Source organism: Triturus cristatus, chromosome 6, assembly GCF_964204655.1.
Source record: "Triturus cristatus chromosome 6, aTriCri1.1, whole genome shotgun sequence".
NCBI lineage: Eukaryota > Metazoa > Chordata > Amphibia > Caudata > Salamandridae > Triturus > Triturus cristatus.
This window is the reverse complement of record NC_140589.1, coordinates 1,793,401,796-1,793,425,543: the sequence shown is the minus strand read 5'-3', so window position 1 is coordinate 1,793,425,543 and position 23,748 is coordinate 1,793,401,796. Positions and strand designations below refer to the sequence as shown.

Genomic DNA, 23,748 nt, shown 5'->3' with positions numbered 1-23,748 from the left:
TTGATAAGGGGGCTGGTGGGTTTGTTGCGGGCCCTACATTATGACCTCTCGGCCTCATGAGATATGGTGGGAATGGAGAGTGCATTGAATCGTTTGGGCAGGGAGGTCTAACAGTGGTGTGTTCTTGTTTCCATTCTCTTCCTATTATATGTTAATAGAGTAGATAACGTATTGGCAGCTAAGGACTGCGATGTGCCGGTATTTAGGAATAGGCCCATTCCCATCTTAACATATGCAGATGATGCCATTTTGCTTTCTGGAACACCTAATGGGCTAAAAAACCTGAAAAATGGTTATACTTATTACATGACCATTCTCAATTTGGAAGTTAACCCCACTAAAACCTTTGTTATGGCTTGTGGACCTAGGAAGTCCAAAATGCAGCCGTTGTCCATTCTGGATAAGCCTATAGTGAGAACTAATAAAGATTTGTATGTTGGGATCACTTTTGAGTCGCGATCTACGTGGGCCCCATTTAAAGCAAAGGCCAGGTTACGTTTTCCAAACTGTGTTGGGTTTATGACTAACTCGGCGTTGACCATACTTAAAAAGTCCATTGTTTCTTTTTTAGAAATATACAGGAGAAAATACTTACCTGTCCTAACCTATTGATTAGGTTTGTGGGGATATAAACAAGTTAGCTGATTGCAGGCTGAGGGGAACAAAGTATGATGAAGGCTTTTAGACCTTCCTCAAAGTTGTTCTACCTTTGTAATACATAAAGAGTTTGGCCTTGATTATGTGGAAGACCAGACTGGCCCTATTATTACTGTGGTGTTCAATTTGGAAAAACTCTGTGCTTCCTTTAACAGGGAGGTCAATAAAGGCTGTCTGTGCTGTCAAATGGGCCATCTTTTTGTCTGGGTGGATTACATCAAGCGAATCTGCACAAACTTGGGCAGACCAAACATCTTCCTCAAGCCATGCAAGTTATAAAAAATGGATAGGTGCTGGATTAAAATAATCTCTGAGAGATCCATGTGCCTGGGGCGCAGGAAGGATTCCTTGTCTGCCTTACCCAGAACCACAGGCCAATGCTAGCATGCCCACAGCAGCCTCAAGACTTTCCTCTGGCTTCTCCACACATGATCCTGAATACCCGGCTGGAAAGTAAGAAGACCTACCAATATTCAAAATAACTTGTTTCTGCCATTTTGTAGTTTTTTCTTCTAACTAGGACTCTCTTAAGAAGCCACATGGCAGCTTTCAGTGTTCAGCTTAGGGTGCCACCAGGGCTACTGGGAGGAGTTGCCCTTTTCTCTGGCAGTCATGAAGCAAATGAAAGAGATACTCATGGTCTTAATCCTTGACACAGTTGCATGGATACTCATAAAAACAGCTTGTATCACACTTTTACGATGGACACTGCAGTTTTCATTCTCATGTCTTCTCTGAGTGGGTGTGTGATGGGGCCATCCTTCAATAACTAGTCAAAATATTACCTCTTTACTTCTTTTGTTGCTGAAGATCTTACTTTAGGAGAACACACCAAGTGACACAGCTTAATTAGAACCACTATGCAATGCACTCACATACGAAGAGGAAATACCTTGACAAATATAGTCTTACCCATCTCATCAGACAATACAGAAGTGCAAGGGGCTTTTTGCAGAACTAACTGCTTCATAATTTTTTTTAAAAACATGCCATTGTACATTTAAATTAAGATGAAAGATATACAGAAAGCCAAAGCACAAAACCAGATTAATTTCCATACTAACAACCCAGAAAATAGTCAACCACTGGAGAGATATCTAGTCAAGAAGGAAAACCAAATGTAAGAAATTGACAGACCCATACGGAAAACCTGAAGGGATGCAAGGCACACAAATCATTGGAAAGGTAACAAATCTACCGAGAAGAGATGTAAAACAAAATACATCCTGTCAACCGAGGAAAGGGAAAACAAACCAAAGGCATGTCCAGCTGTGTCACCTAAATGTCATGCCATGTCATAACACAACATCTAGAAGGAAGAAAAGGATGATAAGCTGAGTGACAGTGATGGATGTGTACAGCATAGATCCAGTCCTAAATAATCAAACCAATCTGATCAATTGACTTTATTGTCAGAATGGAGTCAAAACTATAATGTCAACAACCGAAGTTTTGACCAATGAAATGTGGAAGAATAGCTGGGTTGCAACAGATCCCGGACCGAAGGGGAAGTAAAAAACTAATAATGCCCCCCTCACAATGAGAGATGGCTCCAATGGTGAAAGGGACACTCCTTTTTTTATTTTCAAAAACAAAAACCCACTTTGGAGGTTTGTTTTTGAAAAAGAAACGTTTTGAAACTTTACCATACGACTTCATGTTTGACCGAGCCATTCAACAAAGTTCCAATACATTCACAGGAACCTCCGTGACAGTGGTTCTTAGGATACTTGTGTCACTGCCACTAGGAAGCATGGTTCAGGGTATAAGCAGAGAATTGAATCTGGTTTTCTGGAACTCGCAGGCGAACTCCTGTGTTTTGAGATTTTTTAATAAGCTACCTGTGGATAGCGAAGTCCCAAAGGTGTCTAAATTGTGCTGGGAAGAAATTTGTGGTAGCCAAAGAACGTGGTCAAGGGATGCAAGAATTAGGATAAAGGATCTCGTAAAAATACATTCCCATTGGGGTACAATTGAAATTTGATCCCCCTTTCCCAGCAAACTAGCTTTGCGAGTCTCTGTAAGAAAGATTGACAACTCTCTGGACCTAGCCTATCTGCAGAAGAAGCCTTCCATCAGCTTCTCCTTAAATACTCTTGGCCAGGACCCGGTTTTTCTCTACTGGGCCCAGATACCTGACCCTAGTCTACGAAACACATTTTTTCAAGGGTAAGGGAAGGGTGAAATCTAATTTTTTCATCCCAGGATTAGGGCAATGTGGTTCAGAATGGTAATGGATTTGGTACATGCTCACTAAATGCAAAATGCTCCTTGTTTCATATACTTATGGATTGTGTCTTTTATATCTCTGCTTGTATTAAGTGTTTAAGACCCTTGTTTTTAAAATACCAAACATTTCAATGGTTGGAGGCGATGGACCTGCTGCCTGAAATGCAATATTTTGACGTGGCAGTATGCACGTCTTATACTCACAGTCAGCCAGAATTTTGAGGATGTATTTGAATAGGGTGTGCTCTTTTGGGGGTGTGTGGGTTTTAGTTGATATTACAATGTACAGTTGTTTTATTGTTTAGAATATTTTATAGCCAATTGTCCTAATAAACTTTATTTTACTAGTAATGCTACTTGACAGTGGTTCCTGTGAATGTTAGAAATGTCCATCGTGCTGCCAGACATTTCTGACTTTGGCAAACTGTTACTCAGTCAGGGTGGTAGAGAAATTTACACTTTGCCCTAACAGAGCACTATCCGTCCGTGAAATATAAATCAGCCCCTATGTGCTGATCTTACTTTATATATCACATATGTATGTATTCTGTGGAACAGCCGTAGGTTGATTCAGTGAAATATCATGATAGTCAACAAACATAAAAATGCATTCTCACAAACAATCTGCCAAAGATTAGCTTAATTTGAGCAATTTGATGACCACAAAATAGTGCCACTTATAATAATTTGAAAGACTAAGGAGTGCTATGATGTGAAAAATGAGAGATTAACTGGAAAATGGACATAACTCTTCAAAAACAAGAAATTATTAACACAATAATGTGATAAATAGAAATAATGTCCATAAAATAGAAAAACCATAAATGTTAAAATGCATGTATTCGGTATTTGTATTTTAAAAACATTTGTAAAAGATATCTGAACCTGCATTTGAGGACATACTGTTGCTCCAATAATAATTATGTATCTTTAACTGTAAAGGTCGTTTGGAGTGACAGTTACCAAATCGGATGCGCAAGTCACCAGTGTCCAGCTTTAGTTCTGTATGTTTGCCAATATGCCCCTGGGTAAGTATTGTGTTCTTTTTTTATTTAAATTGATTTATTTATATAAAATTGCCATTTGAGGATTGTGATAAATGCATCCTAATATTATATCAAATGTTATTATTTTTAAGAATCATCTGAATAGCCCATTTCATTAGCCCGAAAGCTAGAGCTGAATTGTTTATTTTTTGTTTTTATTTATTAATGCATTGTTGTATTGTGCCACCTCTATGTTGAGATACATACCTATCTTCAATACACTTATATATTTTTTTTAATGAATTTGATAATACTTAGCCAAGGCTTTCTGCAGTTCTCACTTTTAACTGTTTTCATTTACATGCATTTGTGTCCGAAGACGTCAAGAAATAAAAGGACATCATGTATCACAAACTGTCTTATAAGAAAAACAAATAGTCCCAAAATGAAATGATACTCATTATAGAGTTCAATGCATAACTTACAACAAACGAATAACAACCCAATCAATTTACCTAATTGTGAGTCTATGGGTAGCTATTGTTTAAATATATTTAAATAAATAAGGATTGCCAATTAAGACACTATCATATAAAGTATAAAATATGGTATATTAATATGAGCTATTTAAACATACAGTGATCTTTCAGCATCAGTCATTGAAGCCATTACATAGGTTGTGCTGGGTACTGGATTCAATTAAACACTTAAGGATTGGTTCACAAACATATATTTTCACCTATGTGAAAATTAGAGCTGGTCACCAGTATATCAAATGAGTTATGTTGCATTACAATAGTGTCATGTTCACTACATCAATCTGACCACTACATCTCAAGTTATGTCTAGTTGTGTCGATGTGGAGCTACTACCCTACTACATAGTACTTAGGTTGATGCAGTGGATGTAATATTATTGTAGATGAATAATACCGATCTTGATGTACTGAGATACAAGTAAAACATGCTGTGCACATGCATCTTTTTGTGGTAAACTCTGTTTCAAGCATTCAGCCATGGTGGAGTTTTGGATGTGGAAATATCGCATTCTCGCAAGGAAATTACAATAATGTGGAGAACTTTTCACAACTAGCTTAAGGAGGCTTGTGTGAAGTTGATTCATGGTGGTCCACCTAGAAAAGCTGGTGAAGATTTTGTAAGTATTTTGCAGATAGTTGTAATTTTTTTTAAAATTATCATAACGTTAATTCTGATAAGGGAAGGAGTACATATTGTTTTAGAATGGGCATGGAAATAGAGCACCTAGCAAAATGTTGGTGATATAAGTGAAGGAATATGGCTAAGGATCAAAAAGCTCCTTGGCTTTGTATTTCTACATGCATAAATGTGGTTGTGAATATTTCTGTGTGCAATTTAGAACACACTCAAGTCCTCCTAAGAATGTGTCACAGTTGTGGATTTCCAAGAGAATTCTTGATACATATCCAAGAAGTAAGATATTTGCGCAAAGGTAGTCAGTAGCCTACACCAGTGAATATATTTGACTTTTCTGACAACAGAGAGGTAATACGAAATCATTGGTGTGAAAAAAGACATTGGAAGCTACATTACAGTTCCTACTCCATTAATAATGAATATATTGAGATTGGCGCTTGACATCAATTATTGGTGTGGAAAAAGACATGGAAGCTACATCACCAGTTTCTACTCCATTAATAATGAATATATTTAGATTTGCGCTTTACAATTTAATCATATTCATTATTACTAAGCAGTACATAAACAAAATATGATTGAACTGCTTGTAATCTTGAAGTATAACATTAACATTGATCTGAAAACAATTTAAACAAATTTCCATTTCCGTAATATTTAACAAATTTAATCAAAAAGGATAAACTTTAGCAAATAATACAGGTGGCAATAATTACTGCGTTGATGCATCTTGATACATAAATAATTCAAAATATCACTTAAAAAACATTACAGAATTTATTGGGCCAATCTAAAACGGACCACATACAAAAGGTGATAACAGGTTGTAGTCACAAAATAATTCATTCATTGGTGGGGTTATACTCATTTTAGGAAGTCTGGGGTGTTGAAAGGTGCTCTTGCCCTGTGAAAAACTGTTTTCTCTCATGGTTTTCTTGTAGACATTATGTGGCCACGATCTGCACCCACTGCTCCACAAGTGGCCGCCCCTCACTTTGCACATCTTTGGATATATGCAGTGTAGGTTGTCTGCAAGGCGTGGTGTCACACTGGACCCTGCATCTAAAATAGAATGGGGGTTGGGCATTGAGCTTTCCTTAGGCCAAACCAAGCCCAACCTTCTGCATGTGTCCAACCCAAACCATTAAAAGGCCCCAGGGCTGGGCACAAAGGGGTTAATGCTGGGGAAATCAGAGCATATCTGCAGAGTTGATGTGCAGATATGCTCTGATTTCCCCATTTAAATTGGGCAGGTAGATCCTGATTGGCTGACTACAAACTGGAGAATATTTTGTGACAACCATTATAGGACTCCTAAAAATATTAATGAACAGGGTAGGAAAACCCAGACCCTAAGGTCATGTGACAGGCAGGAGGTGTGAAAAGACCCCATCCTGTGGCTACAAGGATCAAAAGGGCACAAAGAGTGCCCACACAAAAACTATCCAAAACGGTGGCCTAGGTTTGAAAAGACCCCATCTGGTTGATACAAGGAGTATAAGGACACCAAAAGTTTCCAAAATCGTGGTTGGAAACGTGCGCAAGAAGCTCAATCCCCAAGAGAGTGACTGCCTGGCATGGGTATTCCTCCCACGTGATTTCCTTGTCCCTAGGACACATTAGTCCCCAGGTACTGTAGATGATGGTAACTGAGAAAAACAAAAGAAAAACTATAGGCCTAAACACAATTTACATTACATCGGTGTACTTCTAGTAATTTGGGGGGTATTGCATTATGCTTGTTATGTAAAATTACCAAGATTATGCCATTATGCCACTTCACATAATTATGTGCCACTTTCTGTAAAAATGTACCATAAATGCACAATTCATTTAAAAAAAAAAATGCTACAAACCCACAGGAACAACATGATGCAAGCAGCATTTGTTTTCAGTGCTTTTGCTTTATTTGCATTATTATTTACTGAAACATTGACGTGAGAATACAGTCTGTATTTTTTGTAAATAGCTGTATTTTCATATAGTTTTGTAGGAATTTCACGTAATTATGCAAAAGCAAATAACACAAATTCGCACACCCCTTGAAAACAAGTGAGCACTTATAATAGTTTGTCTTCGGGGCTACCAGTACTCAGCGATGAGCTCCACTAGGTGCCTCTCTTGCTTCCTATGTCCATGCCTGGGCGGTCTGGGACTCTGGGAGCACATGGCCATTGCTGCAGCTCTCATGGAAGGGAGTGGGAACCAAAAAGCTGGCAGCTTCAAGTCGTACAGAGAGAGCTGTGCTGGTCAAGTGGGGAGTGGGGTTCTTGTGTAGCCCCAGACACACGCACATCTAGTGCTCCATTAAAGGGACAGGGGCAAGCGTCCTCAACAAAAGATGTGATGCAAGGTTGCTTTTCTGAAGGAAATAAAATAACATCATTAGTGGCACAAAGCTGCTTACAAAATATGCAAGCTAGATGCTACATGCTAGAAGCAGGAGGTATGGCCTAAATGGCTCGAGCTGCTGACATTGAAACATGGTAACCCAGATTTGAGTTACAGCTTTGGCTCTTGACTACACATAAGTTAAAAACTTGCATCTTAGTTTCTCGTAGTGCCTCAGGTAAGGCAGGGGCACCATCAAGGCTTCAGGAGTACAGCAGCCCCCAGGAGAGCCACCCTGTTTTTCAAAGTCACTCTAAGTCTCCTACAGTGTTACACTGGTGATGCCACAACAGTGTACAACACCCTACAGCGCCGTACACTAAATGACACTTTAGTCCACTCTACACTACGCCACTCAACTCAACTGCACTATACAACAGTTGAGCCCACTGTACTCCACTGTCCAACACTCTAGTGTATGTTTTTCCACTCTACAATACTCTACTATACTCTATACAACTGCACTCTACAACACTCTGCTGCACTCTATGCCACTGTATGACACTGTGCTACACTGTATGCCCCTACACTCTACAATACTCTACTCTACTCTATGCCATTCTATGACTCTGCTCAAATCTATGAATACATTCCACTCCATGATACTTAACTCCACAACACTAGAGTTGACGATACTCCACTGTATGACACTCTACTGTACTATACGACACGCCACTACATTGTACAACATGCCACTACACTCTACAATACTCCACTTGATTATATGGCACATCACACCATTCTACTATATAACAGTTTACTATACGTAGCACCACTCCACTGTCTTCCACTCCATAACTAACCCTGGGCGTGACACTACGCTCCGCCCACGTAGTGTACGTAGCGCTGCCTGCTTCGCAGTTTTCGAAGTAGGCGAAGCAGGCTAGCGCTACGCACACGCCAGGGCGAAGCTTAGCTGCCTGCCGCCGCCACCCGCCTCCCGCCCGCCCTCCTTTTAAATCAAACCCCGCATGTAAAATAAACAAAAAGTAAAGAAACTTACCTGAAGCGCGGCGTCTCCGGGGCTCCCTCTTCCTCATTTCCAACTTCTTCTGACAAATACGCATGCGCGGACGCCTGCGCATGCGCATTTCTTGCGAGAAATCCGAGGGCAACTTGAAGGCTCCTGCAGTCCCTGCCAGCTCCCACCGCTTGCAGGAGCCAGCATTGCTTTTGGACAGAGGAACTGCTACTCTGTGGCTCCGACTGTCCAAATGCAATTCTGCTCCACGTCATGAAAGCAAGAGCATTTATAATGCTCTCGCTTCCACGAAGCAGAGCAGTGTTTGCTATGGCTTGGCGGAAACGGTGCTCCTGCCAAGCCATAGCAAACTGCAATGTCCCGGGGGACTGGGAAGGGGCAATCCCTAGGACAATCTATGGCTCCACAAGGGAGGCAGCACGACTCCCCTCCTTCATTAAGTAAGCCCCATGGAGGTGGTGGTGGTCCCTTGGGCTGGGGATCCGCAACAGACCCCTTTCATGATTGTATTTGTGCTGGGGGAGGTGGTGGTCCTGGGGGAAATAGAGGGCCCTGGGGCTGTGTGGGGGTGCAGGGCCTCCCCGCATTGTTTTTAAAAAATAAATATTTAATGCATCTGCCCCAGAGAGGTGGTGGTCCCCGGGGCAGCAGGGAAGCCGTGAGGCTCCCCCGAATATAATTAGTTTACTGCCCGGGGAGGTAGCAGTGAGGGAGTCCCTAGGACCTCCCCAGCATTATTTTATTATAACATTTGTGCCCTGGGGAGGTGGCTGTCACGGGGCAGCAGGGGGGCCATGAGCCCCCCGCATATAATTAAATCACTGCCCCAAGGAGGTGGCACTCCTCAGGGCTTTGAATAGCCCTTTATTTTTACCATGGGATTAGGCCCCCCGGGGGCTTAGAAAAAAGATACACAGGAGTCCACAAGTCTTTTTTAATTTTGCCACCAATTTGCGGATCCACCCGCAAGTCCACGGCAAAATAAAAAAATGGAAAAGCTTTTAAACCACTGCGGGGTCCCTGTGGGACCCCCCCACCATAACTGGGGGGTCAGGGTATTCATACCTTGCCCCCTTTTCTTTATTTTATACTATGTTCTGGGACTCACCTTCAAGCCGGGTCCCAAGATGGCTGCCAACACTTCCTGGTTGAAGTGTTGGCAGCCAGTCAAAATTTTGTAGGATCTGCGTGCCTACTGCAAGGGCTCGTCGTGTCCCCAGATATCTATATTTTTTAAACTTTTATTTCTCTGAAACTACTGAACCGATTTAAACCAAATAACAAAAAGCACGCTTTCTGGACCAACATGTAGTTTTTTGATGTGCCAATATCTTTGGCGCCGTTTGACGAATCTTCGTGAAAGTTTCTAAACTAATGAGTTGACCCTCTCAGTTTCTCTGTTGGAAGTTTCGGGGTGATTCGTGAAGCGGGGGCCGAGAAAAAAGGGGGTCCAAAAGCATGTTTTCTCCATGTTAATTTCCGTAGGAAATTTTGGAACAGGTTACAGCCCGAACTGCTGAAGGGAATTACACCAAATTTGATAAAAAGGTAACTCTTGGTTCAGAAAGCGCCCTTTTTTTTAAGTGGTGTAAATCCGTTCAGCAGTTTTTGATAATTAAAGGAAAAAGAAATATATATATCTGGGCGGAGCCTAACCACACATCTCCTCCCGACACGAGCGTCATTCTGGGAAGTGTTAGCAGCCATCTTGTGCCTCGCATCGAGTGAAAATCAAAAAGGTGAAACATACATTGCAAACAAGAAAAGGGGGCAGGGTAAAAACACCATGACCCCCCAGGCCTGCTCGGCCCAAGAAAAGAGTTTTATTTTTTTAATTTATGAGCGGGGTCGAGCTGGTGCATAAATCCGTCTGAAAATTTAAAAAACAAAGCGCGGGTGGGCCAGGTCTGGAGGCATTTTGATTTATTTAGCAGGGGCTCACGGGTCCCTGCAGCTCTGGGGACCGCCAACTCCCCAGGGCTTTCCAATTAATTCCCAGGGGGCATGTGGCCCCCGCAGCCTTGGGACCACCACCTCCCCGAGGCACTCTATAAATAATTGCAGGGGTCCATTACGGACCTCCAGCCCCGGGGACCACTACCTCCCCGGGGCTTTAGAAACGTCAGGAGTGGGGCCCTTGATGGCCCTCGGGACCACCCCCCCAGGGGCAGCTCCTGCAGTGTCCCGGGGTGCCCAACTCTGGGACATTGCCATTTGCTATGACAGGACAAGAGCACAGCTCCCGCCCTGTCATAGCAAACTCTGCTTCGGTTTTTGGAAGCGAGAGCAGGAAACCTGCTCTTGCTTCCAAAAACCAAAGCAGAACTGCTTTTGCACAAGGGGAGCTGCATTTTAGCAACTCCCCTTGTGCAAAAGCAATGCCGGCTTCTGCAGGAGGCAAGGAGCCGGCTGGGACCATGGGGGCATTGGAGCTCCCCCCACGGTCCCCAACAGTGAGGCAAGGCCCCGGGGGATGGGGTCCCTGGGGCCAGAAGTGGCCCGGGAGGAGGGCCACATGGCCCCCTCCCCTTTATTATTATTTTTTTAATGCCTGGGCCCCAGGAGATGGGGTCACCGGGGCCAGTAGTGGCCTGAGGAGGGGAGCCACCCTGCGCCCCTCTAAAATTAAAAATAAAGGGTGGCCAGGCCCTGGGGGATGTGGTCCCCAGGACCAGAAGTGGCCTGGGAAAGGGGGGCCATGCGGCCCTTTCCATAATTCAATAAAAAAGCCCAAGTGTTCTAGCGCTCAGCCTTTCATCTTTTAGGAGCAGGCAACCATGCTGCTAAATCAGACAAAACAATTGTATCTCGGCACTCTAAAATTTCACATTTCTATTTATGAGTAGTAAAGCATATTTCTTTATCCAAAATCAATATAACAACTCACAGGAAAACCTGTTTAGAGAGTCAATTGACTCTCTAAACTGATTTTCCTGTGAGTTGTTATATTGATTACAGACAAGTACGAATTTAACTATTTATGTTGTTTAGAATTGATGTGCTACCTTATATGCCACAACTACCTTTTGTTTTTTGTATATATTATGCTGCTACATCAGTTTGGCAATTTTAGACTTTAAACTGCTGCTTAATTTGCGCAGGGGTCTACCAGTGCGCACATGGGTACTTAATCATTAGCACTTGCTCTTTGGGCGTGCTGTGTAGCAGACACATTAGGGTATGCTGTTTCTCTTTTATAACACACAACACACAAACCAGCGAATGTAATGATGCAAAGGCACAATCCCACATGGACGGACAACTCAGTGTGAAGAGAGCCTGCTGCAGAGACCACATGTTCTAGTGCTCAGCCTTTCATCTTTTAGGAGCAGGCAACCATGCAGCTACATCAGTTTGGCAATTTTAGACTTTAAACAACTGCTTAATTTGCGCCGGTGTCTACAAGTGCGCACAAGAGCACTTAATCATTAGCACTTCCTCTTTGGGCATGCTGTGTAACAGACTCATTAGGGAATATGCTGTTTCTCTTTTATAAAACACAACACACAAGCCGGCAACTATAATAATGCTAAGGCACAAGCCCACATGGACGGACAGCTCAGTGTGAAGAGAGCCTGCTGCAAGGACCACGTGTTCTCGCGCCCAGCCTTTCATCTTTTAGGAGCAGGCAACATTGCTGCTACATCAGTTTGGCTAATTTAGACTTTAAACTACTGCTTAATTTGCGCAGGGTTCTACCAGTGCGCACATGGGCTCTTAATTATTAGCACTTGTTCTTTAGGCGTGCTGTGTAACAGACTTGTTAGGGAGTATGCTGTTTCTCTTTTATAACACACAACACACAAACTGGCGACTGTAATGATGATAAGGCACAAGCCCACATGGACGGACAGCTCATTGTGTAGAGAGACTGCTGCAGAGACCACGTGTTCTAGTGCTCACCCTTTCATCTTTTAGGAGCGGGCAACCATGCTGCTACATCAGTTTGGCAATTTTAGACTTCAAACTACTTCATAATTTGTGCCGGGGTCTACCAGTGCGCACATGGGCACTTAATCATTAGCACTTCCTCTTTGGGTATGCTGTGTAACTGACTTGTTAGGGAATATGCTGTTTCTCTTTTATAAAACACAACACGCAAACTGGTAACTGTAATGATGCTCTGGCACAAGCCCACATAGACGGACAGCTCAGTGTGAAGAAAGCCTGCTGCAGAGACCACATGTTGTAGCGCTCAGCCTTTCATCTTTTCGGAGCAGGCAATGATGCTGCTACATCAGTTTGGCAAATTTAGAATTTAAACTACTGCTTAATTTGCTCTGGGGTCTACCACTGCGCACATGGGCACTTAATCATTAGCACATGTTCTTTGGGCGTGCTGTGCAACAGACTCATTAACGAATATGCTGTTTCTGTTTTGTAACACACAACACTCAAACCGGCGAGTTTAATGATGCTAAGGCACAAGCCCACATGGACGGACAGCTCAGTGTGAAGAGAGCCTGCTGCACAGACCACGTGTTCTAGCGCTCAGCCTTTCATTTTTTAGGAGCAGGCAACCATGCTGCTACATCAGTTTGGCCATTTTAGACTTTAAACTACTGCTTAATTTGTGCCGGGGTCTACCACAGTGCACATTGCCACTTAATCATTTGCACTTGCTCTTTGGACGTGCTGTGTAACAGACTCATTTGGGAATATGCTCTTTCTGTTTTATAACACACAACACACAAACCGGCGAGTGTAAAGATCCTAAGGCACAAGCCCACATGGTCGGTCAGCTCAGTGTGAAGAGAGCCTGCTGCAGAGACCACGTGTTCTAGTGCTCAGCCTTTCATCTTTTAGGAGCAGGCAACCATCCTGCTACATCAGTTTAGAAATTTTAGACTTTAAACTACGGCCTAATTTGTGCCGGGGTCTACCAGTGCGCACATGGGCACTTAATCATTAGCACTTGGTCTTTGGGCATGCTGTGTAACAGACTCATTAGGGAATATGCTTTTTCTCTTTTAAAAAACACAACACACAAACCGGCAACTGTAATGATGCTCTGGCACAAGACCACATGGACGGACAGCTCAGTGTGAAGAGAGCCGGCTGCAGAGACCACGTGTTCTAGCGCTCAGCCTTTCATCTTTTAGGAGCAGGCAACAATGCTGCTACATCAGTTTGGCAAATTTAGGCTTTAAAGTACTGCTTAATTTACGCCGGGGTCTACCACTGCGCACATGAGCACTTAATCATTAGCACTTGTTCTTGGGGTGTGCTGTGTAACAGACTCATTAGGGAATATGCTGTTTCTGTTTTATACCACACAACACATAAACCGGTGAGTGTAATGATGCTAAGGCACAAGCACACGTGGACGGACAGATCAATGTGAAGAGAGCCTGCTGCAGAGACCAGGTGTTCTAGCGCTCAGCCTTTCATTTTTAGGAGCTAGCAACCATGCTGCTTCATCAGTTTGGCAATTTTAGACTTTAAACTACTGCTTAATTTGTGCCGGGGTCTACCACTGCACACATGGGCGCTTAATCATTAGCACTTGTTCTTTGGGCGTGCTGTGTAAACAGACTCATTTGGGAATATGCTGTTTCTGTTTTATAACATACAACACATAAACCGGCGAGTGTAATGATGCTAAGGCACAAGCACATGTGGACGGACAGATCAATGTGAAGAGAGCCTGCTGCAGAGACCAGGTGTTCTAGCGCTCAGCCTTTCATTTTTAGGAGCTAGCAACCATGCTGCTACATCAGTTTGGCAATTTAAGACTTTAAACTACTGCTTAATTTGCGCCGGGGTCTACCACTGTGCACTTGGGCACTTAATCATTAGCACTTGTTCTTTGGGTGTGCTGTGTAAGAGACTCATTAGGGAATATGCTGTTTCTGTTTTATACCACACAACACATAAACCGGTGAGTATAATGATGCTAAGGCACAAGCCCACATGGACGGACAGATCAGTGTGCAGAGAGCCTGCTCCAGAGACCAGGTGTTCTAGCGCTCAGCCTTTCATTTTTAGGAGCTGGAAACCATGCTGCTACATCAGTTTGGCAATTTTTGATTTTAAACTACTGCTTAATTTGCGCCGGGGTCTACCACTGTGCACATGGGCACTTAATCATTAGCACTTGTTCTTTGGGCGTGTCGTGTAACAGACTCATTTGAGAATATGTTGTTTCTGTTTTATAACACACAACACGCAAACCAGCAAGTGTAATGATGCTAAGGCACAAGCCCACATGGGCGGACAGCTCAGTGTGAGGAGAGCCTGCTGCAGAAACAATGTGTTCTAGCGCTCAGCTATCAATCAATAGCTATGCACTTATCCAATTACTCTGTGAATACTCATGCAGTTATAAAATCACCATGCACTATCCTTGCACTCCTCCAATTACCCAGGCAGTACTCGTGCACTCCTGCAATCACCCAGATACTAACCATGCACTCATACAAAAATCCAGGCATTATTCATAAACTAATGCAATCAGTCATACATTAGCAATATAGTCTTCCAATCACCCAGACAGTACCCATACACTCATGCAATCACCCATGTAGTAATAATGCAATCCTCCAATCACCCAGTTACTATCCAATCCCTCATGCAATCACTCTGCCACTACCCAAGCACTAATAAAATCGCTCAGGCAGTTCCCATGCACTTCTCCAATCACCCAGGCACTACCCATGCATTCATGCAATCACCCAGGCACTACTTATACACTCATGCAATCATACAGGTATTACCTACAAACTCATGCAATCACCCAAGTATTACACATGCACTTACAAAATTACCGAGGCATTACGAAAGCACTCTTCCAATCACCCAGGCACTACTCATCCACTGATACAATTATGCAGGCACTCCCTATGCACTGCTGCAATAACCCATGCACTACCCATGCACTCCTGCAATCAACCAGCTAGTCACCATAGACTTATCCAAGCATTCCACCAATACCCACGAACTTATAAAATCACCACACACTACTCTTCCACTCTTGCAATCACCATGACACAACCCATGCACTCATGTAATCATCTAGACATTACCCATTAACTAATGCAATCACTCAAGCATTACTCATGTACTCTTCCAATCTTCCATACATTACCTCCATACTCATGCAATCACCAAGACATTAACCAAGCAGTTACAAAATCACCCGAGCACTACCCATGCACTCCTCTAATCACTCAGGCACTACTCATCCACTCATGCAATAACTTAGGCACTACTCATGCACTGCTCTAATCAACCAGGCACTACCTATGTATTGTTCTAATTACCCAGACACTACTCATTCACTCCTTCAATTAACCAGCCAGTAGACATGCACTCCTCCCGGCACTAGTCATGCACTTATATAATCACCTAGGCATTACCCATACACTCATGCAATCTTCTAGGTATTACCCATAAACTCATGCACTCACCCAGGCATTACCCATGCACCTACAAAATCACTCAAGCAATACCCATGCACTTACAAAAACACCCAGGCATTACAAAAGCACTCTTCCAATCAGCCAGGCACTATTCATGCACTGATGTATTATCTCAGGGACTACCCATACAGTGCTCTATTCACCTGTGCAGTACCCATGCACTCCTCTGATCACCCAGCTACTAGCCATACAGTTATCCAAACACTCCACCAATACTGAAGCACTTACAAAATCACCATACACTACGCTTGCACTCTTACAATCATCCAGGCGCTACCCATCTACTCATGCAATCATCCAGGCATTACTCATAAACTAATGCAATCAATCAAGCATTACACATGCAGTCTTCCAATCACGCATATATTACCTCCGCACTCATGCAATCACTCAAGCAGTAACTAAGCATTTTTGAAATCACCCAGGCACTACCCATGCACTCTTCCAATAATCCAGGCAGTACTCATTGGACCATGGAATAATCCAGGCACTAACCATTCACTGCTCCAATCACCCATGTACTACCCATACACTCCAGCAATCACTCAGCCACTAGCAAGCACTTAACAAATAATCATGCACTATGCTTGTACTCCTCCAATCATCCAGGCACTACCAATGTTCTCATGCAATCACCCAGGCACTACTCATATACTTCCCCAATCACTCAGGCAGTACCCTTGCACTCAAGCAATCACCCAGGCACTACCCATGCACTCATGCAAACATTCTGCCAATATCCAAGCACTTAAAAATCACCACGGACTATGTTTGTACTCATACAATCACCCAGGCACTACTCATGCAGTTATAAAATTACTCTGGCATTACCCATGCAGTCATGCAATCACTCTGGCATTACCCATGCACTCATGCGATCACTCAGGCACTACCCATGCACTTATGTAATGAACCAGGCATTACTCACACACTCGTCCAGTACCAGTCAGCAAATAGCTGGGGGGTGCCCAAGGCTCAGGATGACTTTGCAACAAGGCCTCTTTCTGCACCTCTGATGGTTCTTTCGGCATATCTCTTGCTTCTTTCTGCACCTTTCTTCCTCTTTCTGCACATGCCCTACATATGTAGGCATAGTTAGAAACTAGCATTTAAAAAACCTTAGAAATACACTGAAAAAACAATAGGTTTCAGGGATGTTATAGTTAGAAATTAGCATTTAAAAATCCTTGGAAATTCACTGAGAAAACCATAGGTTTCAGGGACGTGATAGTTAGAAATCAGTATTTAAAAAACCTTTGAAATTCACTTAAAAAAACATAGGTTTCAGGGACGTTATAGTTAGAAATTCTCATTTAAAAAACCTTTGAAATTTACTGAAAAAACCACAGGTTTCAGGGACGTTATAGTTAGAAATTAGCATTTAATAAACCTTTGAAATTCACTGAAAAAACCATACGTTACAGGGACGTTATAGTTAGAAATTATCATTTAAAAAACCTTTGAAGTTTACTGAAAAATACAAAGGTTTCAGGGGCGTTATAGTTAGAAATTAGCATTTAATAAACCTTTGAAATTCACTGAAAAAACCATACGTTACAGGAACGTTATATTTAGAAATTAGCATTTAAAAAACCTCTGAAATTCACTGAAAAAAACCATAGGTTTCAGGGACGTTAGAGAAATTCAGCCGTTATAGTTAATTGAGCTAACTATAACTCGTGCCCCCGCAATGCACTGCTGATGACGTCACATATTACATTACTCATGACATGGTCAGTGACATCACTGATGACATTTCAAATGATATCACTGATGACATCATTCACTTGAAAATCTGATACACCTCCTCACAGGGTAATATGACGTTTAGTACATCCACTCTAAAATACAGACTGCCATTCTCAAAAGCATAGACACACCAATACTAGTTACTACATAGCTCTACACAAACATCTACGTCCTAATCCATACAGTCATTCATAAATGCAGTCACACATCAATACAGCTACTATCATATGTACTCATACACCCATACAGACACTCACACATCACCACTCACCCATAGAGTTATTCACACAGCTAGTCAGTAATGCAAAGAATCAATCACACTCCCAATTACTCCCCTACACAGTTATACACACACCACATCATACAGATACTAACACATACTTACTCTCTGCTGCAATCACTAACACAAGCACACACTCATCCATACAGCTACTCTCACAATCACTCACTCTCACATACAATCATTTATATACTCTAACACTCACATATACTACCTTTCACATATGTAGTTACTCACACATGTACCACTGAGACATCCATTCACTCACCAACACAGCAATGCTCACACTCACCCACCCATATAGTCCCTCACAGATACACTCTTGAACCCATACACCCAGTTAATCACCCACTCACACATCCATACAGGGAGTCACACACACATCACCCACCCACACAGACTCTGAGATACCCATTTACATACTCAAACAACAATTCAAAAAGCCATATATAGATACTCATACCAACCCAAGCAGCCACTTACGCACCAACTGACAGATTGATACAGACATTCATACAGATTAGTTAGTCACTCATGTATAGGTAAGACACGTTAATCACTCACTTATACAGTCAGCCATGCACCTATTAAATCATTCATTCAGACACTCATTACCCACTCATTCTTCAATATACCTTGGCATATATATGGATAAAACATATTTAAACTCTTTAGAAACACTCAGTCACTGGATGATGTCATCAGTGATGTCATCGGTGATGTCATTTGAGATATCATCAGTGATTTCACTGACCATGTCATGAGTGAAATAATATGTGAAGTCATCAGCAGTGCGTTGCAGGGGCACAAGTTATAGTTAGCTCAACTAACTATGACGGCCGAATTTTCTGGTTTTGTACGAGTGAAATGTCCAACTAACTATAACGTCCCTGAAACCAATGGCTTTGTCAGTGAATATATATATATATATATATATATATATATATATATATATATATATATATATATATATTACCTACTGGCGGTCGCCAGTAGGTAGTTATAGTTAGGACCCCTTTTCCATAGGAAATCCGCAACATTCTATTTTGAATAACTTTGGCGCCGGTCGACGAATCCTCGCGAATTTTTCAAAATAGGTGGGGCGCTCCGCTCCGCTCCTACCCTGAAAGTCTCGGGGGGATTCGTCAAGCGGGGGCTGAGATAAAAGGGGGGTCCCAAAACGCGTTTTTCCCATGCATTTTTCCATAGGACCTTTAGACAGGGCTACAGCCCGAACGGCTGAACAGATTTACTTGAAATTTGGCAGAGAGGTAGTCCTCAGGTCAAGGAAGTGCCTTTTGTAGGTTTGGTGTAAATCTGTTCAGTATTTCCTGAGAAAATAGCATTTAAAAGCATATATATATGTGGGCGGAGCCTAACCACACATCTCATCCTGAGATCTGATTGGCTGTCAGCACTTCATCCAAGAAGTGTTGGCAGCCATCTTGGGACCAATATACATGATAGCACCTCATTAAAAAGTATTGCAGTTAATAGAAGGTTTTAAGACTTTAGTTACATTATAAATCATGTGTTGATGGTACCATACTCATTTTAGGAATGGTGGTATGTTCTAAGGTGATTTCACCATGTGAAAAAGCCTTCTGCTGGGATATCATGATTGAGAGAAAAATATTTTCTCATGCTTTTACCACAGAGGTTTGGAAGGTGATCTATAAGCTAAACTGAGAGCTTATTTTCTGTAAATTCACATTATCTTTCTCAGTCATGTGAGAATGAAGTCTGACATTCTCAGTAAAACATGTACATCCAACAAGGGCAGAGACTGTCAGTTGATTCCTTTGTGTTCTACTGCAGCTTCCCAGAGTGTTCCAAAGAACTACTAGAGCGCTAACAGTCCTACCTATGATAAACGTATGGCACACCTGAAGCCATCTTGCTTGGAATAAAGTGGTAACTCTTAAAACATTTAATTTCAAAAGGAACAAAATGAGGGGGTTCATTTTTCCATAAAAAGTATGATTAGTGCTGCAGAAAGAAAAATTAGGGCACATTTTGAGTGACTTCTCAAATCCTCTTCTATTTCATTAAAAAATTCTGACATGCAGACTGAAACATGAACTTTCAATACCAGCAGCAGTTTTCCCTGGTGAGCAGTAGCTTTACTACAGTGATCTAATGAGCAAAAAGAGTGCTAACATTCTGAATTTATGGCAAATGTGTGACACATCTGAATGCCTTCTTGATGGAATCAAAGTAAAAAACTGAAAGTATTTCCTACTGAGGAGACTGCAGTAAATGAGGAAATTAGGAAACTTCATAACAAATAAGTCTCCCAAGATGGCCACCAGAGACAAAAGAGCCCAAATGTAGCCCAAATATCACCCAGATGTAGCCCAAGTATAGCCCAATGACAGAGGGCCCGATTCACAGAACAAACTTAAGACTAAATCCTAAACTTAGTACCATTCTAGTATTCACAGAATGCACCTAGTACTTCTGGTATTCACAGAATGAACTTACTACTTTTGCTATTCACAGAATGAACTTAGTACTTTTGCTATTCACAGAATGGATTTACGACTCCTAAACTTACGTCCGCACTCTGGCCGGAAATTCCGGCCCGGAGGCGGAGCTTCCGGCCCGGAGGCGAAACTTCCGGGTCGGAGGCGGGGCTTCCGGGCCGGAGGCGGAGCTTCCGGGCCGGAGGTGGGGATTCCGGCCGATTTAGCTATGGCTGAAATCTCCACCTCTGGGCCAGAAGCTCCGCCTCCGGGCCGGAAGCTCCGCCTCCGGGCCGGAAGCTCCGCCTCCGGGCCGGAATTTCCGGCCCGAGTGCGGACGTAAGTTTAGGAGTCGTAAATCCATTCTGTGAATAGCAAAAGTACTAAGTTCATTCTGTGAATAGCAAAAGTAGTAAGTTCATTCTGTGAATACCAGAAGTACTAGGTGCATTCTGTGAATACCAGAATGGTACTAAGTTTAGGATTTAGTCTTAAGTTTGTTCTGTGAATCGGGCCCAGAATGTCCCAGAATGTTCTTAAAAACAACTAAAGCGCTTACTGTCTTCATTATGACAAAAGTATGGCACACCTGAAGCCATCTTGATTGGAATAAACTGGTAACACTTAAAACATTTAATTTAAAAAGGAACACGATGAGGGGGTTCATTTTGCCATAGAAATTATCATTAATGCTGAAGAAAGAAAATGAGGGCACATTTTGAGTGACTTCTCAAATCCTCTTCTATTTCATTAAAAAATTCTGACATGCAGACTGAAACATGCACTTTTAATACCAGGAGCAGACTTCCATGGTGAACAGTAGTTTTACTACAGTGATCTAATGAGCAACTAGAGTGCTAACATTCAGAATTTATGGCAAATGTGTGACATATCTGAATACCTTCATGATGGAATCAACGTAAAAAACTGAAAGCATTTCCTACTGAGGAGACTGCAGTACATGAGGAAATTAGGAAACTTCATAACAAATAAATCTCCCAAGATGGCCACCGGAGACAAAAGAGCCCAAATGTAGCCCAAAATCACCCAGATGTAGCCCAAATATAGCCCAATGACAGAAGTGTGCAAAACACTTATTATTTAGTGTTTTTGCAGTGTTATATAGTGCAGACTTGTCAGGTATTGGAGTGCTTTACATGAGCATTGGTTACATCACACAAGCACATATTCATTTTGGTTGTAGACATGGGGAGACTAAGTGATTTGACCAGAATCACAGAATGTCGAGCTGAAGCAGAAACTTCAACCTGGTTCCCCAGTTGCAAAGTCTGCAGTTCTGGAAGTAACACCACATCCTCTCCCCTAAGTGCAACATTTAATCAAGTGGTCAACGGATTAAAAAAACATAAAGATAACAAATAATTTAAAAGTGCTTTGTCGCTATTTGAAAACTCAGACAAAATGTCCTTATTTTAGTCTTTTAGAGCACTAACCATAATTTTGATGCCAATAAGACCCTCTCATATATGTAATTTCTAAAGGAAATGCTCTAGGTATTACAGTTTTGATTACATCAAGATGATGTCAGGCGTTCCACACTTTTGTAATAAATATAGAATGTTAGCAATCTAGTTGTTCATTGGGATACTGTTTAGAGGCAAAGGCCAGGGGCACGGACTCTGAAAATTGAAGGCAGGTAGGAGAGTGCAAAGGCAACAATTTAACCACACTGAGCAGGCAGGAAGGGCCGTGGAAGCACAACAGACTATGGAGGGCAGTGGAAAGGGGGGCAGGGGCAACAAACCAACAATACAGGACTTGCAAGAGAGGCTGTTGGAGGGAAGATCTATTACGGGTCAAGGAAGCTAGAGGCGGTCCCCAGAGCCCCGGGAGCCACCACAGAACTGAGCAGGAGAGTGAGTCAGGGACAAAAGGGGCACCTTAATTTGAGCCGGGGTGCCTAGGAACGCTTGCTCCAAAAATGAAGAAAACAGACATATGAGACATGGAATTGGTGGCAGAATACAATGGCAGTTTAATGAGAAGATACAACTTCAAAGAAACCGCAGAATAGAGACATAAAGTACAAAATACAGAATCCAGATAATCATACAGCTGTCATGATATTCTCTGTATCTCAATTAATGTACTGACAGAGAGAGAGAGAAAACACATCTATAAATGCATCATGAGAAACAAGTTACACCAAGGAAAATGTTACCTAGGAACACTCACGTTTACTCTTAGAGCAAGCATTCCTGCAATTACAATACAAAATCTTTTAAATGCAAAAGTAAAGTGAACAATGGTTAAACATAACATGACATTTCATATAGGTAAAATAGAATAAGATACTTCAAGCAAAGCAGAGCAAGACATTTTAAGCAAAGGAAGACAAGAGCTCCCAGCTCTTGGGGAAAACCTGCACAGCCTGTTAACCTACATACAGACGGCGAGGTAGTCCGTCGATATCTGTGGGTGCTCCCTTTTTATATCATTTTGTGGGCTCCTTTGCACGCTACATCTACCTACGTATGCTACCCAAAAGCTTCGTCTGCAGATTTTACCAGACATTTCGTCATTTACCCACTTAATGCTGACAATGGACTGGGTGAAAAGGTCAGTCTCTCAGGCCAATCGCTTATCGTAAGTTCCATAGAGCAAGCAGAAAATAATGGGTATTGTACGGGAATTCAATATATTCATGTACAAAATCTCCTCAGTTCTCCTAACTTGACGCTCTGCGGTTGCCACTTCCTTAAAAGCGGGAAACCTGCCCAGGAAGAAAGTACCAGTCCAGGATGCAGCCTACTGTAAGTCGACAGCTTCAGTGGGATGTTGAACTTTGATACCGAGCACGGAGCACTCGGGTAGGGTGGGGGCTACTAGTTTGGAGCAGAAGGCCTCGCAGACCTGCCTTCAGACTGCTATACACTAAAATTGCAGAGCTATGGTCAATTTAACAAAGAGGCCTACATATTGAACAGAAGGGCCTACACAGGGGTTTTATGCTGGCTGAGTGGTAAGGATGTCTCAGGATAATTATATAGCAACACAGGACCCGCTGGTCAATTTAATACGGCCTACAAATGCGGCTGGCAGGGCAAGGACAAGGGTCTCATACTTCAGGTGTGGACAGAACGGGCCAGGGGCCCCCTGTGATACAAAATCTACCCTCCTTCAAGGCTGTGGCAATGTAATAGACCATTGTGGGCAGAAGGAAGAGGCAATGGTAGTACAACCATACATGCCAACAGACCCGATTCAGCCAGGAAACGTCCAATGTTTTTAAGCTCAAATGGGCTTTATTTGATCTGTCTCCTGTCTACAATATCCTCTTTTTCAATGTAACTCAAAGGGGAAAATCAATACCCCAGTTTCTTTTCAAAATCTCCCTCTTACCAAGTTCAAAATGTTCGCAAGTATGGTACATTGGATCATGGAAGGAAATG

At 42.4% G+C, this 23,748-nt stretch overlaps 1 protein-coding gene across 1 annotated transcript in view; it reads left to right on the top strand.

Annotated features, from left to right (window-relative positions):
• Positions 1-23,748, top strand: part of LOC146822015 (cysteine-rich secretory protein 3-like) — a 108,649-nt gene that overhangs the window by 66,736 nt on the left and 18,165 nt on the right. The window contains exon 6 of the mRNA XM_085613116.1: positions 3,829-3,914. Coding sequence (XP_085469242.1) covers positions 3,829-3,914 — 86 coding nt within the window. The remainder of the gene's footprint in view (positions 1-3,828; positions 3,915-23,748) is intronic.